General features: G+C 49.8%; 1 protein-coding gene across 1 annotated transcript in view; it reads right to left on the bottom strand.

Moving 5' to 3' along the window:
• Nucleotides 1–16852, bottom strand: part of NUP188 (nucleoporin 188) — a 44976-nt gene that overhangs the window by 17818 nt on the left and 10306 nt on the right. The window contains exons 5-15 of the mRNA XM_041004318.1: nucleotides 16326–16406; nucleotides 14713–14757; nucleotides 14023–14115; nucleotides 13787–13906; nucleotides 10708–10919; nucleotides 9295–9409; nucleotides 8279–8479; nucleotides 7655–7744; nucleotides 4694–4759; nucleotides 3235–3354; nucleotides 2096–2222 (exon numbers count right to left, since the gene is read on the bottom strand). Coding sequence (XP_040860252.1) covers nucleotides 2096–2222; nucleotides 3235–3354; nucleotides 4694–4759; nucleotides 7655–7744; nucleotides 8279–8479; nucleotides 9295–9409; nucleotides 10708–10919; nucleotides 13787–13906; nucleotides 14023–14115; nucleotides 14713–14757; nucleotides 16326–16406 — 1270 coding nt within the window. The remainder of the gene's footprint in view (nucleotides 1–2095; nucleotides 2223–3234; nucleotides 3355–4693; nucleotides 4760–7654; nucleotides 7745–8278; nucleotides 8480–9294; nucleotides 9410–10707; nucleotides 10920–13786; nucleotides 13907–14022; nucleotides 14116–14712; nucleotides 14758–16325; nucleotides 16407–16852) is intronic.

The following is a 16852-nucleotide window of genomic DNA, read 5'->3' on the forward strand; positions in this document are numbered from 1 at the left end:
ACAGAGAGGACACAGAGAGATCTTCAGTCCTCTGGTTCGCTCCCCAAGCACCCGCAATGGCAGGAGCTTTGCCAATGCGAAGCTAGGAGCCAGGAGCCTCTTCCAGGTCTCCCATGTGGGTGCAGGGTCCCAAGACCCTGGGCCGTCCTCCACTGCTTTCCCAGGCCACAAGCAGGGAGCTGGATGGGAAAGCAGGACTGCTGGGATTAGAACCAGTGCTATATGGGATCCAGGCATGTGCAAGGTGAGGAATTTAGCCACTAGGCTATCATGTCAGGCCCCCGATTCTGATTTTCTGTGGTTGACCTGCTTGCCCATTTCTCAGGCTGCAGGTGAGCAGCACCAGCACAGGCACGCTCGGGCACAGCGGTCAAGGTTCAACACCGACCGGCCCATCTGCAGTGAATCTCTGTCCCTTTCGCCACGAGCTCCCCGCTGTTCCCACCCTGAACCCCAGGCACCCATCAACTTCCTCTCTGTCTACGCCAAGCACTGCATGTGAGCAGTCTGGCATGGTGCATGTCTTTTCCTGACTAGCTGATTCACTTCACATGTCTTACTGTAAAGCATGTCACAATTCCTCAGGCTGAATAATATCCCACTGTATGTACATGCCGCATTGTGCGTAGCGACTAATCTCTCAATGGACATCCGTTAAAATTTTTTTTAAAAATACTTGTTTTTATTTGAAAAGCAGATTTTCAGACAAGAAAGACAAGTCTTCTAACCACTGACTCATTCCCGAAATGGCTGCAAAAGCCAGAGCTGAGCTGAGCTGAAACCAGGAGCAGGAGCCTGCACTGCAGGGAGCTGGATGAGAAGCGGCGCCTGCGGCATGCCGGCAGTGCGAGGGGATGGGGAGTCCGTTGAGCCGCCGTGCCAGCCAGCCTTTCTAACATTCCGACTGTGTACATGTCCTACCACCCAAAAATATCACGCTGGGAACTATCTGCCAAAAAAAAAAAAGGCACCAGTATGTAACAGTGTCTGAAACCGAGTGGCTTGTTTTTGTTTTGTTTTTTTTTAAAGATTTATTTTATTTGAAAAGCAAAGCCACAGAGTAAGAAGCGGAGAGCGGGCAGGAGAGAGATCTTTCATCCTCTGACCCTCTGATGGCTGTAATGCCCGGGGCTGGCCCGGTCCAAAGCCAGGAGTTTCTTCCAGGTCTCCGATACTGAGTACAGGGGACCAAGGGCTTTGTACCATCCTTGCTACCTGTTCTTAGGCTATTGGCAGGAAAGTGGATCAGAAATAAAGCCTTTGACAACCCAGTGCCCACATGGGATGCTGGGCCATAGGAGTAGGCTTATTCTGCTACTCCAAGGCAACAGACCCGGATAATATGGTATTTTCTATGGTGGCAAAAACCCTGCTGCTTTAAAGTTCTTTAGGGGGCTGATGCCAATTCAGGTTTCCAGCTTCCCCACTCCCGATGCAGTTCCCTGCTGACGCACCTGACCTTGGAGGAGGCCTTTACAATTTAAAGAAAGAAAGAGGGCCCGGCGGCATGGCCTAGCGGCTAAAGTCCTTGCCCTGAACACACCAGGATCCCATATGGGCGCCGGTTCTAGTCCCAGCAGCTCCACTTCCCATCCAGCTCCCGGCTGGTGGCCTGGGAAGGCAGTCGAGGAAGGCCCAATTCCTTGGGACTCTGCACCCGTGTGGGAGACCTGGAGGAAGCTCCTGGCTCCAGAGCACCGGCCATTGCACTCACTTGGGGAGTGAATCATGGGATGGAGGATCTTCCTCTCTATCTCTCCTTCTCTGTATATCTGACTTTGTAATAAAAAGTAATAAATGTTTAAAAATAAATAAATAAAATAGATAACCAAAAAAAAAAAATTGAAAAAAAAGAAAGAAATAGTAAAGAAATAGGAGAAAGGACATTTACCAAATTCTCAATATTAACTGAAGAAGACAAGATTAAAGAAAGTCCAAGTTTTAAAGACATACTTCCAGGTCAATTACTTTGTTGCAACGAACAGTGGAATGATATTTTCAAAAGTAAAGAAGAAAATCTCACTCATCAGTCAGCACACAGAGCAGAGGGAGGAGCGGCAGTGACGAGGCTCCTCCCAGGGAACCTTTCTCTTACCCAGGGGATAAAGGAGTTTGGGCGTCTGCCGCCGCCACAGCGTGCCGTCTTCATGAGAGAGGACGTCGTGGGGTTTGTGCTTATACAGTTCATTGTAGAAGGACATCTTGTCCAAGAAACTGTACACCTGCCACGCGCAGAGACACACAGTCAGACCCTGGGCACGGACACAACGGCCAGGCGCTGCCGGCCAGAGCACGTGCTTCTCTGGGGAAGCCTTCCGGAAGGTGGCCCTGCCCCCGGGAGCAGCTGTCCTGTCCACTGCACGGCCTTCACGCGCCCAGTGCCACACGCCACGCATCATCTGGCGATCACCCCTTAGTCTTCAATCTGCTGTGTGCTTCTAGCTGTAGATACACCACATGCACTGGCACAACAGGGAAGATGCTTCTGGGACAGCCACATCCTACATTACACAGCATAAAAGTTGCTATCCATTTCTGCTTTTAATTTCTTTTAAGATCTATCTTATTTTCATTTTGAAAGGTAGCATTACAGGAGAGATAAAGAAATTTCCCTCCAATGGTTTACTTTCCAGAAGGTCACAACAGCCACAGCTGAGCCAATTCAGAACTAGAAGCTAGGAGCTTCTTCCAGGCATTTCCCATGCAAAGCCTCAGGGCTTCGGGTCAGCCTCGCTGCTTCTCTAGGCGATCTTCAAGGAGCTGGATCAAAAGTGGAGCAGCCGGGACATGAACTGGTGTGTCCACATGGGATGTCAATGTCGCGGGTGGAGGGTTATGCTACTACACCACCACACCAGCCCTTCTGCTTCTAATTCTAACTTCTTGCTAATGCAAACCCTACGGGCAACAGGCAACGGCCCGAGCACTTTGGTCCCCAACACCCACATGGTGAGAGTCAGACCTGGACTGAGGTCCTGGCTCCTGGCTCTGACTTGTCCCAACCGTGCTACATATTAGGTACTTGGGAAATGACCTAGTGAATAGATTTTCCTCTGCCTCTTATATCTTTGCCTTTCAATCAGGGCACTACATTTTTGCATTTTTAACATCCCTCATTCAGATTCAGACTAACTCTGGCATTAACAAAAGTTCAGCCCGGAAGGTACAACGGAACCCCAACGAGCGCTCCAAGTATCTCTCCGCTCCCTTTGAGGCACCGACCGCACGCCTTACCTTTTTGGCAGTGGACTTGCCAGACACGAGGGCTCGGAGTAACTGCAGGAGCGGGGAGAGGAGGTGAGGGAACATCCCACACACACTGTCCAGGATGATGCCGAGGCCAGAGGTGGGTTCCTGCCGAGAGAGGGAAGTCGCTGTGGGTCCTGCGGCCCAGCCGTCACTGACCGTCTAGCCTCACTACTCCCTCAGGCACACGGTCCCCTTCCTAAGCCACTGGAAAAGGACATTAGACAACTGTTTGTCAGGGTCCCCACTGAGTCACTAAGACGACAACACTGCTGGGGCAGACAGGCGGCGCAGCTGCTCAGATGCCACCCAGGACACTCTCCTAAACCAAAGCGGTTACATTCCCAGCTCTGCTTCCAGCCCAGCTTCCGGTCAGCAGCCAAGGACGGCTCAGGTCCTGCGGATTCACACAGAAGCCCGCGCGCAGAACTTCTCAAGGACCAAGGCCAGGCTGCTGTGGCACGTGAGCAGTGAGCCAGCAGCAGACACAACATGATGGCCCACTGAATGACGTCTGGACCACAAAGCCACCCCTCAGAAAAACGAGGGCAGCACACACAGGAGTGCAGTGCCGCCGCGCACAGGGAGACTCGGACCTGCTCGCCAGCCACACGGGGGTCACTGCTAGGACAGGCCCTGGTGAGGATCACTCCTCTCCCAAACCGCGTCCTCACTCACACATCAGAATACTACAAGGACTGGTAACATAGCTACAATCCTCTAGGAATCTTGTTTTTAAGATTTATGTATGGGCCCGGTGCAGTGGCCAAGCGGCTAAAGTCCTTGCCTTGAAAGTGCCTGGGATCCCATATGGACGCCAGTTCTAATCCCGGCCGCCCCGCTTCCCATCCAGCTCCCTGCTTGTGGTCTGGGAAGGCAGTTGAGGATGGCCCAGGGTCTTGGGACCCTGCACACGTGTGAGACCCAGAAGTTCCTGGTTCCTGGCTTCAGATCGGGGCAGCACCGGCTGTTGCGGTCACTTCGGGAGTGAATCATCAGACAGAAGATCTTCCTCTCTGTGTATCTGACTTTCCAATCAAAATAAATCTTGCCTTGGCACCCTGCACTCGCATGGAGACCTGGAACAGGCTCCTAGCTTCCGATTGGTCAGCTCTGGAAGTTATCGCCATTTGGGGAATAAACAAGCAGATTTATTCCCGTCTCTCCTTCTCTCAGTAAATCTGATCTGTCTTTCTTCTTTAAGAAGAAGAAAACGAAAGTGGTGGACACAACAACTGGTTAACTGGTTGACGATGTGGGCAGGAGACCGATGTCAGGTGGAAGTGGCTCCCGGCTTGGAGGCCCTGGCTGAGCGAGCCACAGCTGCAGGCCGCACCTCTCACCAGATTTGCTGGAAGCTCCAAGGGGAAGACACACAGCATGGAGCACACACTAAGTGACCAACGCGCTGGCCCACGGGAGTCACAGCACACCGCACCACACTTACTGTTCCCCAGAAGAGTTCTGGAAGAGAAGGGTCTGCCAAGACTTCACAGGCTGTGTCGATCACATCCTGTTGGAGAGGGGAGAGAAGGGTTCACTTTTCCTGGCTATATCAGTCTACTTTCTGGTTCAAATAAAACCACCAATAAACACCTTGATATGGTATGTGAGAAAGAATTCTGAATTTAAAGGGTTCACACTTAACCAATCTAGAATATACGCAGTGTTGGTTAAATGACCCTTTAAACCCACCTCTTCAAATTTCGTCTATAAATGAGGACAACAAAAGCAGAAATACTCTGCTTTAGTGCGTGAGTGAGCCATCAATTCAAAATGCTACACAGAGCGGACACCGCATGGCGTGACTGGCTTGGCTCTGCTGTGATGCCTGCAAACACACGTGGCTGTCAGCCGGAGCCCTGCTGCTTTGTATGCAGTTCAGCTGCCCGAGTCCCTACATCCCCCACGAGGGACCCTGGGGAAACTCCTGGCTCCTGGCTTCATCCTGGCCCAGCCTCAGCTGCTGCAGCCATCTCAGGAGTGAACCAGTGGATATAAGGTACCCCTCTCTCTAACTCTTTCTTTCTGTCTGTCTCTAACTCTTTCAAATAAATAAAGCTTTGGGCCCGGAGCTGTGGCCTGGCGGCTAAAATCCCCGCCTTGAACACACCAGAATCCCATATGGGCGCCAGTTCTAATCCTGGCAGCTCCACTTCCCATCCAGCTCCCTGCTTGTGGCCTGGGAAAGCAGTCGACGATGGCCCAAAGCCTTGGGACCCTGCACCCACATGGGAGACCCGGAGGAGCTCCTGGATCCTGGCTCCGGATTGGCATAGCATCGGCCGTTGCACTCACTTGGGGAGTAAATCATCGGATGGAAGATCTTCCTCTCTGTCTCTCCTCCTCTATGTATATCTGACTTCGCAATAAAAATAAATAAATAAATCTTTAAAATAAAATAAATGCTATGTAGATCAGGGTAATCCCCTAGTCACGCAGTGGCTAAGACACCCACAACCTGCACAGGAGTCCCAGGGCTTAACCTGAGCAGTCTCCTGGTTCCTGCTACTGCAGACTCAGGGGATGCTGGTGACAGCCGGGGCGAGCTCTGGTTAGCACTCCGGAGATTTGGCTTCCCCAGTTCCTGGTTTAGGACCCTAAGCAGACCACTGCACGCACGTGGGGGCAAGCTAGCAGATGGGAACTGTCTACCTATCCCTGCCTCTGTCTCTCAAAGCAACACATTAAAAATAAAAATTTTTTTAAAAGATTTATTTTATTGGAAAGGAGGATATACAGAGAGGAGAGACAGAGAGGAAGATCTTCTGTCCAATGATTCACTCCCCAAGTGAGCACAGCAGCTGATGATATGCCGATCCGAAGCCAGGAGCCTCTTCCGGGTCTGCCACGCAGGTGCAGGGTCCCAAAGCTTTGGGCCGTCCTCAACTGCTTTCCCAGGCCACAGGCAGGGAACTGGATGGGAAGCGGGGCTGCCAGGATTAGAACTGGTGCCCATATGGGATCCCAGGCGTGCAAGGCGAGGACCTTAACCACTGCGGCACCGCGCCGAGCCAAAAAAAAAAAAAATTTTTTTAAAGCTATGTAAGTCAAAGGCATTACTAGATTTTTCTCAGCAATAATGGGGAAGCTTTTTCTGCCAACAGTCACTTGGATACAATAATATTCTTTGTGGGCCACTTAGAATTATCATAAATTAGGCGTTGGCATTCTAGAGGAGCAGGTTAAGCTGCCACCTGTATACCACATGGACAACCTTTCAACACTGGCTGCTGCACTTCTGACCTAACTCCCTGATAATGCACCGAGGAGAACCGTGGAGGAGAGCCCACTGCTCTCGCACGGGAGAGCCACGGCCATCTGCTGGCCAGGCCAGGCTGTTGCAGCCACCAGCCACTCCCAGTTTGGAGCCAGCTCAGCTCTGAGCATCGTGGCCATTTGGGCAGTGAATCAGTGGATGAATGGTCTCTGTCTTGCACTCCACAACTCTTTCAAGTAAAAACAAACCTTAAAAAAAAAGGAGCTAAATTAAAACATAGCTAATATGCTTCAATCTGTGAGTTCACAGTCAAAGGAAAGACACTGAAAAAGTAAGTGGGGGTAAACATCTTTTCTATAGCAATGTTCAAATGGGCCTGGCACAGTAGCCTACTAGCTAAAGTCTTCACCTTGTATGCACTGGGATCCCATATAGGTACTGGTTCATATCCCAGCTGCTCCACTTCCCATCCAGCTCCCCTGCTTGTGGCCTGGGGAAGCAGTCAAGGACAGCCCAAGGCCTTGGAACACTGCACCCGCATGAGAGACCCACAAGAAGCTCCTGGCTTCCAAACAGCTCAGCTCTGGCTGTTGAGGCCACTTGGGCAGTGAACAAGTGGATAGAGGATCTTTCTGTCTCTTCTCTCTATAAATCTGACTTTCCAACAAAATGAAATAAATCTTTAAAAGGAGAGAAAGAAATGTTTCTATGAGCAGACAAAACACAAAAGACAGAATTCAAACAGTGGTATTCTTAAGCCTATGAATTAATAAACTTACACAATGATTTCTAGTGGCTGCTAACATGACGAATGTCACACACCCGTCCCAGAAATGTCTCATTTTTACAAACTGTCACAGAGGGGCCAGTTATGACACCCCCTGCGATGCTGGAATCCCACCGCGCCCCAGCTGTTTTTTTAGTGTGTATTTATCAGCTGCGAGAATGCAGCAGACACACTGCAGATGAAGCCCAAGCCTACCAACAGCACACACACTGTGACCCCACCTGCAGCACACTATGTTTGTGAGTGTGCATTTCCTGGTTTTTCAAAATGAATACATATCACATATATAGCACTATGAAAATGAACAGCAATACCCAAATCAACAGGCACAGGGAGCTCCTGCAGGGATGAGCCTGCACGGCTCGCCAGGGAAGCCAGCCTCAGGAGAGCCGGGCACTGACCTGCTGAGGGCCCAGGGTGTGCAGCTCCAGCGAGGTCAGGACGAAGGACAGGAGCCCGTAGACACACATGCACGCAGTGCTGGTGGTGCACTGTAAGAGCAGAGGCGGCAGTGAGTCCCTCCCCGCCCACAGCGCCTCCCAGCACATCCCATCACTCAGGCACCAGGCTCATCCACAGGCGGGAGAGCAGCTGATCCTTCCTGACTCACAGGATCAGAACCCAGATGGATAAGGAAAGAAAGAACCGCAGGCGTTATAACACACAACAGTAAAACCAAAAGTACTTCCAAAGGATCCAAGCGTGTGGCCAAGAGAAGCACGACCAGCACGGACATCGGTGCTGAGCTCATGCTCCGAGCTGCCTCCCGACACTCCCGGTCCGACACGCACACCTGCCCAGCCGCCCATCTATGTAGTGCGGGCAGTGCCACGGCCTATGTCCACCATCACACTACACACAAAGCGCCCATTCCTCAGTTGGCCCATCGCTCCCACGCAGGCCCTGGCAGCCACAGTTATGTTCTGTGGAAGTCACCTGTGACACCAGCATCATTGCTATTGTCCTACTGTCCACGGTTCTGTCTGCCCCTCCTCATCCTCAACCTCCGACAGCTGTAGACTCACATTATTTCCCCCACTGGCAAGCGAGCGGAGCAGTCGGGTCAAGTACTGGAACACATTCTGTTGGATGGCAGTGCCTCCCAGCTTGCGCACCACAGCACTGCACTCTTCCGGCTTCAGGGTGTGACGGAGGAGAGCCCAGGCCAAAAGCACTGGGGCATGATGGGGAATGTCCCCAAAGGTCAACATCAAATGGTCCATGTCCTAACAAAAGGAGGAAACACACTGGTGTCTTTCAACAAGAAGGGTTCAGATCGCTCCAGCAGGGACAGGTACCTGGTGTGGCATCTGGGACACTGGCAGGGATGCCAGCCTCACACAGCAATGGATCTGGGTACGGGTACTAACTCCTCATTATGGCTTCCCATCAATGCACAGCAACACAGGTCATCAACGGCTCAACTGCTGGGTTCTCTAACACCCAAACAGATTCAGTTCCTGGACCCATTGTGCGTCTGGCCCAGCCCCGCTTTCATACGCATTTGTGGAACTAGTAGATGGAAGATGTCCACTTCTCTGCCTCTCAAATCAAGAAAATAAGTAAAAATTTTTAGAATCCTTCCACAGGATTCTCTGTCACTCACAGGCCTTGTTCTCGGACTCTGCTAGCTCTCTCACACACCTGCAGCCACCTCACTAACAAACCCTGCTAGTACTCTTCCCTTTACCCATCAGCAATACATATTCAAAAGGAGACAGTGGAAATTTTGCCTTGCTCCTTCTTGAATTTTCTGACTTCCCCTCCTTTTCCTCCTGATCACCCCACCTCGATGCATTTCCTCTTCACTCACAGGTGTCACCCATGCAGACAGGACCCAGGGCTTCGTCCTTGCACCGTTCTCCACGAGCGCCAGTGCTCCCCCACACACGGAGCCACCGCCTCTGCACAGATGACTGACAAATGAGACCTCCCGCCACATCTAAACTAGCTAACCCCGGAGAGCTCAGCGTCTCGTCGGCTTTCGGCTAAGAGGAACGTGATTGTCTACAATCGTGTGACACAGCTGTTCCCAGTTCACCTGGCAAGTCAGTCCGTCCCGAGCAAACTGGTGTAGCTCCCTCCTGTCATCCAGGGCACACTTATGCAAGGACTCGATGTCCATGCCTTCCACCAGGATCAGGGCACTGAAGTAGCTGGAAAGAAAAGCAGGACCATGGCTGCAGGTGCTTCCTCAGCCTTGGTGGGTGTACACTCAGCTAACACATAACACTTCCCCATCAGGAAAGTATTAACATGTTATTCAATACTGCCTTTTCATAGACAGGCTTCTAAATCCACTACCTATTTAACACTGGCAGCACATCTGACCAGCCACTTTGCAACCACCTGTTAGTCATATACAAAGCTCTGTTGGGGCTCGGTGTGGTGGCGCAAGTGGTTAAGGTCTTCGCTTAGCACACCCGGGATCCCATATGGGTGCCAGTTCTAATCCCGGCAGCCCCGCTTCCCTTCCAGCTCCCTGCCTGTGGCCTGGGAAAGCAGTCGAGGACGGCCCAAAGCTTTGGGACCCTACACCGGCTTCGGAGACCCAGAAGAGGCTCCTGGCTACGGATCGGCATAGCATCGACCATTGCGCTCACTTGGGGAGTGAATCATCGGATGGAAGATCTTCCTCTCTGTCTCTCCTCTCTGTATATCTGCCTTTCCAATAAAAATAAAATAAATCTTAAAAAAAAAAAAAAGCTCTGTTGATCACAGTGGGCTGAGCTAGCCCAGCACTGTATGTCTCCACAGCCTCCACTCCCATCGGACCCAAAGAAAGCCTCTGAGTTCTCAACTGGGAAATGCAGCTTGCCTGAGCAAAGAGGAAACAAACTGCAGACATACAAGTGTTGATAAACAGAAAAGCCTGAGAGACTCAAAGCTCATAGCCTATGGCTGGCACCAAGGCACAGCAGGTACAGCCACTGGCTGAACTGTTGGCATGCCATTTGGACACCAGTTTTTGTCCGGACTATTCCATTTATGATCCAACTCACTACTAGCCAGAGAAAAGTACCAGAGACGGCCCAAGTGTTTGGGTTCCTGCCACCCACATGAGACTTGGAGGAAGCTCCTGGCCTCAGTACAGCCTAGACCTGGCCACTGTAGCCATCTGGTGAATGAAGCCATGGATGGAAGATCTCTCTGTGTCCCAAGGTCTCATGAGAACCTGCACGACTCAGCTATCGCTCCCTTCTTAGCATCCACACAGTGCCTTGCCTATAATAGCTGCTCAACAAATTCATGTCTATTTAGAAGAAATTCAGTTAAAGGAACAAGATGATAGCTTTTTTTTTTTTTAAAGAGAGTTTTGTTCCTTGTATGATGCAACGTGCTGGCACAGCCATTTCTTTTCTAGCTCACCTTTTCCCCTTCGTCCATCAAACAACCAACAGTACCAATGCTCTACCACTCTGAAGTTTTTGATGCTCAGTTCATTTGGACTTACCCAATCCGATCGATAAAAGGATCCATAGTCTCATCCACTAGATGCCTGTTGATTTGCCGACTACCAAAACCTTGCTCTTTAAACATCTTGGTGAGTACCAACAGGTCACTGGGTGACATCTCAAAGTAGGCGTAATAAAGGAAGATGATCTCCAGCAGCATGCACTGCTCCCGAAGGCACTGAGCAAACCAGCGAGACACCTGACGCTCAGTCTGCGCAAGTGGGAGAGAAAAGGGCCGAGGTAAAAAGCATATATGAAAATGTTCAAGTTATATTAAACAATGCATATGGTAACAAAAATGAAAAAAAATTACAATGGAGTGAAAAGGCAGTTTCTGTTGCCCTGTAACCACCCGCTCCAAAAGCAGCCAATCCTTGTGCCTCTTTCACCACGCCATATGTGTTCACGCATCAGTGCACGCTCAGCCCACCCACCTCTGCCACACGTACCTATACTACGCATCACGTGGCAACTTACTATTTCCACTTAATATCTTGAAGCTTACTTCCTAGGACAGCAGACTCCCAATTTTCTTCTTTAATTCCTTTCTCAGCTACACAATAATCCATCATAATATCTAAGCCAGTCCCTTTGTCACCTATAATACTACATGTTACCACTGTACATAAAAGGCTATAATTATCTTATTCATCCCGTTTGTATGCACATTTAGGTAATTGCCAAAATTTTATTAACAGAATCATACCATATAACTGGTAGACAAAAAACTAGCAACACATAAAAGATCCCAACAATATTGAGCTAGCTAATATTTATACACTAGTACACTCCACTATTGCCAAACATACATTCTCTTCCAACACAGATGGCATATTCATTCACCAAGAAATATCATATTGTGGGAAAGCAAATTTTTAAAAAATATTGCAGGGGTGGGAAGGGCTGACATTCTCTCATAGCAAGTGAAGACTCCACCCGCTGCACTCTCATCCCACATGGGCACCAGCTAAAGTCCTGGCTGCTCCGCTTCCGGTCCAACTCCCTCCTGATGCACCTGAGACAGCAGTGGAGGACAGCCCAAGCCCTCGGGTCCCCGCACCCACGCTGAAGATCCAGAGGAAGCTCCAGGTTCCTGGTTTCAGCCAGGCCCAGGCCCGGCCATTGCAGCCATTAGGGGAATGAACAAATGGATCAATGATATTGTGTGTCTATCATCTGGTCACCACATTCCATATTGTTTAATGCATTTTGTTTTCTATTTTTAGTTTAAAAAAAAAGTATTTGTTTGAAAATCAGAGTTAGAGAGAGAGGAAGAGGCAGGAATACCTCCCATTTGCTGGTTTGCTGTCTGAATGGCTGCAGTCCAGGGCTGCACCAGGTCGAGCAGGAGTCCGGAGTTTCTCTGGTTCTCCCACACAGGCACGAGGACCCAAGCACTGGGACATCACCCCGTGAGTTAACAGGGAACTAGATCAGAAATGGAGCAGGCTGGGTCTGGAACCAGTGCACATATGGGATGCCGGCACTGCAGGTAGCGGCTTTACCCACTATGTCACAGCACTGGCCCTTTTAACACATTCCAAAGTTCAATTACTTTATTTTATTTTGCTTTATTGTAATTGCTTTTTTTATTTGCAAGATGATTTTTTTTATAAATCTTTTTTTAAAGATTTTTATTATTTTTTTATTGGAAAGGCGGATATACAGAGAGGAGAGACAGAGAGGAAAATCTTCCGTCCGATGATTCACTCCCCAAGTGAGCGCAATGGTCGATGCTATGCCAATCTGAAGCCAGGAACCTCTTCCGGGTCTCCCACGCGGGTGCAGGGTCCCAAAGCTATGGGCCGTCCTCGACTGCTTTCCCAGGCCACAGGCAGGGAACTGGAAGGGAAGCGGGGCTGCCAGGATAGAACCGGCGCCCATATGGGATCCCAGGCGTGCACGGTGAGGACCTTAACCACTGTGACATCGCGCCGGGCCCGCAAGATGATTTTTTTTACGGAGAAAGAAGGAAACAGAGAGGTCGGTCTTCAATCTGCTTGTTCCCTCCCCAAATGGTCACAAGAGCCGGAGCTGCCAGGAGCTTTTTCCCAGTCTCCCACACGTGAGCAGGGGACCAAGGCTGCAGGTCATCCCGCACTGCTTTCGTAGACCAGAAGGAGAGAGCTGGATGGAAATTGGAGCAGCTGGGACATAAACCGGCATCCAGATGGGACGCCTGCACTTGCAGGTGGAAGACTGCCTGTTACACCACCACACCAGCCCCAAGTTGAGTCATTTTAGATCCTGGATTGACTTAGGAAAGTTACCATCTTATTGCTAGTTTCTTCTTGCTGGCAAATTTTCTGGGAGGACATCAGAAATCTATATTCTGTATTCTGTATTATAAATCATTTTTTCTCTCTATTAAATATTTTAACTAGCTTTTTTGTTTTGATTGGTATGTTTTAATAAGAATGTGTTACTACTCTCCAAACAAAAAAAAAGATTTCATTATAATCTACATTTAGAAACCGGCTTGGGATTTAGGATTTTAAAAATTGGCTTAACTCCACACACATTATCAGGACTGATGACAGGGACAGGCAAGGAGGCACAGCAGGTTAAGCTGCTGCCTGTTTAGCCCTCATCCCACACCAGGGTGCAGGCTTCATTTCCAGCCACCTATCTCCAAATCCCGTTTCCTGTTAATGAGCCTGGAAGGCAGAAGACGGCAGGTGCTTGAGCACCTAACCAGGTGGGAGCTGCTGTGGCTCGGGCTGGGCACAGCCCTGGCTGCTGTGGCCACTTGGTGTATGAACAAGCAGTTGGAAAATCTCTCTCACTTGCCTTCCAAATAAACAAACACATATTTTGTAAAAACCAGAAAGGGACTAGAAAGATGAGACCTTAGGGTTTAGAGTTCCAGTAATCACTAAAAGAAAATACTTGGGAAAGGAAAGGACAGGAGCTGGATGAACAAAGCCAAGACAAAAGTCCACAGGAACCAGCCGCTTCAGTGCGGTGGTCAGCTCTGACTGACGTGACAGACTTACTGAACTAGAGCCACCTGCACTACTGTGAGGGAGTGAACGAAGCCCACGGCCGCACAGTTCTGCTCGAGGAACCCCCACGTACCATGAGGGTGCCGTGGGTCTCCCACGTGGGTGCTTCAGTCTGACACAGCTCTTCAAACTGCTGTCTATATTTTGAAACCAGCTCCTTCTCCAACTTATCAACACAGTCTGCGTATTCGACCTTAAAAAGAAAACCAAACAATAACATATGTGGAATAAAAGGTAAAACAGTCAAATGATTATGGAAAGCAGAATTATTTTAGACGGTTGAGTGACACAGGGATGAAATGACCTTACCCTGTATGGGTGTCGTTCATCTTGGAAGTAAGTAAGAAGGTGTAAGACACAGCGCAGAACACAGGTTCTTTCTTCATAGTAATAATCTGCAATCTGGGGGGACCCAAAGACGGGGATCAGTCACTCCCCAGGCACAGAGGGTAACTCACCATACATTTTCTGGCGATCACCACACCTAATTAAAAGTGTACATGGAAAAGTCAAATTTATGAAAGCAATCACAAATGTGAAACATAATAAATTAGGCCAACAGAAGCTATATATCTTCACAGATCAGGATATAAATCAAGTGATATAATTATGATTTAACAAGCTCCAAAAGTTTTTTCCAGGATTTCTTAGGGCACAATGACAAGCAAAGTACCTGAAACCAAATACAAAAACATCACTAACATACATTCTATTGAAAAAGTTGCTGGCGAAGAATGGGAGATACAGGACCCGGACAATCAAATTAATCCTATTGGACTGAAATATTCCTAAGCCCGTTCTCGTCCAGTTGCGGAAGCAGTGTGCGGGGCAGAGCCCTTGGTGGCGACCAGTGCATCCAGTGGTTCGCTTCACAGGGCACCAGGAAGCTTCTCCACAAGGAAGCGAGCACTTGAGCAACACAAGTCAACAGGCCACACAGGTGCACAAAGCAGGTTAAGAGCTTTACCTCCAGGAATGGAAATGGGGCCTGACACTGACCTTCAAGATTAAGGCCTGGCTCTGCCGTTCGTCCTGCAGCACCACCTGCACGAGAAGAGAACTCTAAGGAAGCCATCCTCCAAGTGAAACCTCCTACGCCAAGTAGCAGTTCCAGCCCAGCAGCTCTTTGTTCAGGACCATCAGCACAGGGAGCGCATGTCCCTTTATCAGAGTGCTGGGGCTTGACTGGGCTCCTCCCACATGCATGGAACCCTGGACTGAACCTCTGGCCCCCAGCTCCGACCACAACTGGACCCCCGCCAAGCCCCAGCCTTTCTAGGCATTTAGTGAATGAATTAGAGCTTCTATATGAAAAATAAAACTCAGGTGCTGGCAAGGGTGAACAGCCTGCAATGCTAACATCCCGTGTGAGATGGTTTGCATCCTGGCTATCCCACTCCCGACCCACCTACCTACTTACGGCCCTGGAACAGCAGCAGAAGATAGCTCAACTCCTGAGGACCCTGTACCCGGAGAAGCTCCTGGCTTCATTCTCCCCAAAATGCCCCCGTTACTATGCTCTTCAAATAAATAAATACTAAAAGAAAATTTGGGCCTGGCGCAATGGCTATATAAATCCTCACCTTGCAAGCCTGGGATCCCATATGGGCACCGGTTCATGTCCCGGTTACTCCATTTCCCATCCAGCTCCCTGCTTGTGGCCTGGGAAGGCAGTACAGGACAGCCCAAAGCCTTGGGCCCCTGCACTCATGTGGGAGTCCCGGAAGAAGCTCCTGGCTTCAGATCGGCTCAGTTCTGGCTGCTGTGGCCACTTGGGGATGGAACCAACAGATGGAAGAGCTTTCTCTCTGTCTCTCCTTCTCTCTGTAAATCTAATCTGCCTTTACATTAAAAATAAATAAATAAATCATTTAAATAAATAAACAAAACCTCAAAAAGAGAAATTCAGAGCTGGTTTTGTGACACAGTAGGTTTAGCACCCTGTATCAAAGCAGCCAGTTCTAGCCCCACTTACTCCTCTTCCAATCCAGTTCCCTGCTAATGCACCAGAGAACACAGAAGATGGATAAAAACTTGGGACCCGCCACCCACGTGGAGACAAGGATGGAGTTCTTCATTGCTGGCCATGGCCAGAGCTGGCTTACATAACCACCTGAGGAGTGACTCAGCAGGTGGAAGGTCTCTGTTCCTCCATCTTTCTCTTTACTCTGCCTTTCAAATAAATAAAGCTTTTACTAAAAATTTAAAATTCAGGGGTGGTACCATGGCATGCTGGGCTAAGCCTCTGCCTGTGGTGCGGGGACCCCACATAGACACCACTTCAGGTCTTACTGCTCTGCTGCTGGTCTTCCTCCGTTAATGGCCTGGGACAGCAGCAGAAGATGGCCCATGCACTTGCCCCTGTGTGCACATGGGAGACCCCGAAAATCTCCTGGCTCTTGGTTTGGCCCTGGCCATTGTGGCCACCTGGGGAGTGAACCAGTGGATGAAGTTCTCTGTCTCTGTCCCTCCCCCTCTTGGTAATTCTACTATTCAAAGTAATAAAATAAAGCTAAAAAAAAAAAAACCTGAACTGTGTCAAAACTCTAGATTACCCAAACCATCAACAACAAAAGACAGAGGCGCCCGAAGCGCCGGGTGCAACCACAGACCTTGAGCGAGTCCCGAGTGCCCCTGTAATCCTCTTGAAGGTAACAGTGAAGTAACTGCACACTCTGCTCTTCATCCAGACCCTGAGGCACACACGTGAAGAACAGCGATTCAGCTCAGAAGCCAGACTAGGAATCAAGCATTCTAAACTGTGCTCTGAGATGAGCACAGAACCTCAATGAATACAATCCTTGGAAAGATTTCACATAACGTAACAGGTTTAACGCAAACAGGAAAAGAGCCAGTTAAGTGACGCACAATTACACCTGCAACAGCTGTGCTCCTTTGCCAAGTCCGAGGGACATCGCAGCGACCAGCGCTGCGGGGCAGTGCATTAGACCACTGTCTGTGAGCCAGCCATCGCAAACAAGGGCACCCGCGGAAGTCCTGGTTGCTGTTCCCATACAGCTACCCAGTCACGGGCCTGGGGCACCAACAGAAGACGCCCCAAGTCCTGGGCCCTGCACCAAGGTCCAGGATCCAGGCTTAGGCCTGGCCGGCCACGGCTACCATTTGGGGAATGACCCAG

The sequence above is a fragment of the Ochotona curzoniae genome, unplaced genomic scaffold (genome assembly GCF_017591425.1).
Source record: "Ochotona curzoniae isolate NIBS_2020 unplaced genomic scaffold, NIBS_Ocur_1.0 scaffold_3208, whole genome shotgun sequence".
NCBI lineage: Eukaryota > Metazoa > Chordata > Mammalia > Lagomorpha > Ochotonidae > Ochotona > Ochotona curzoniae.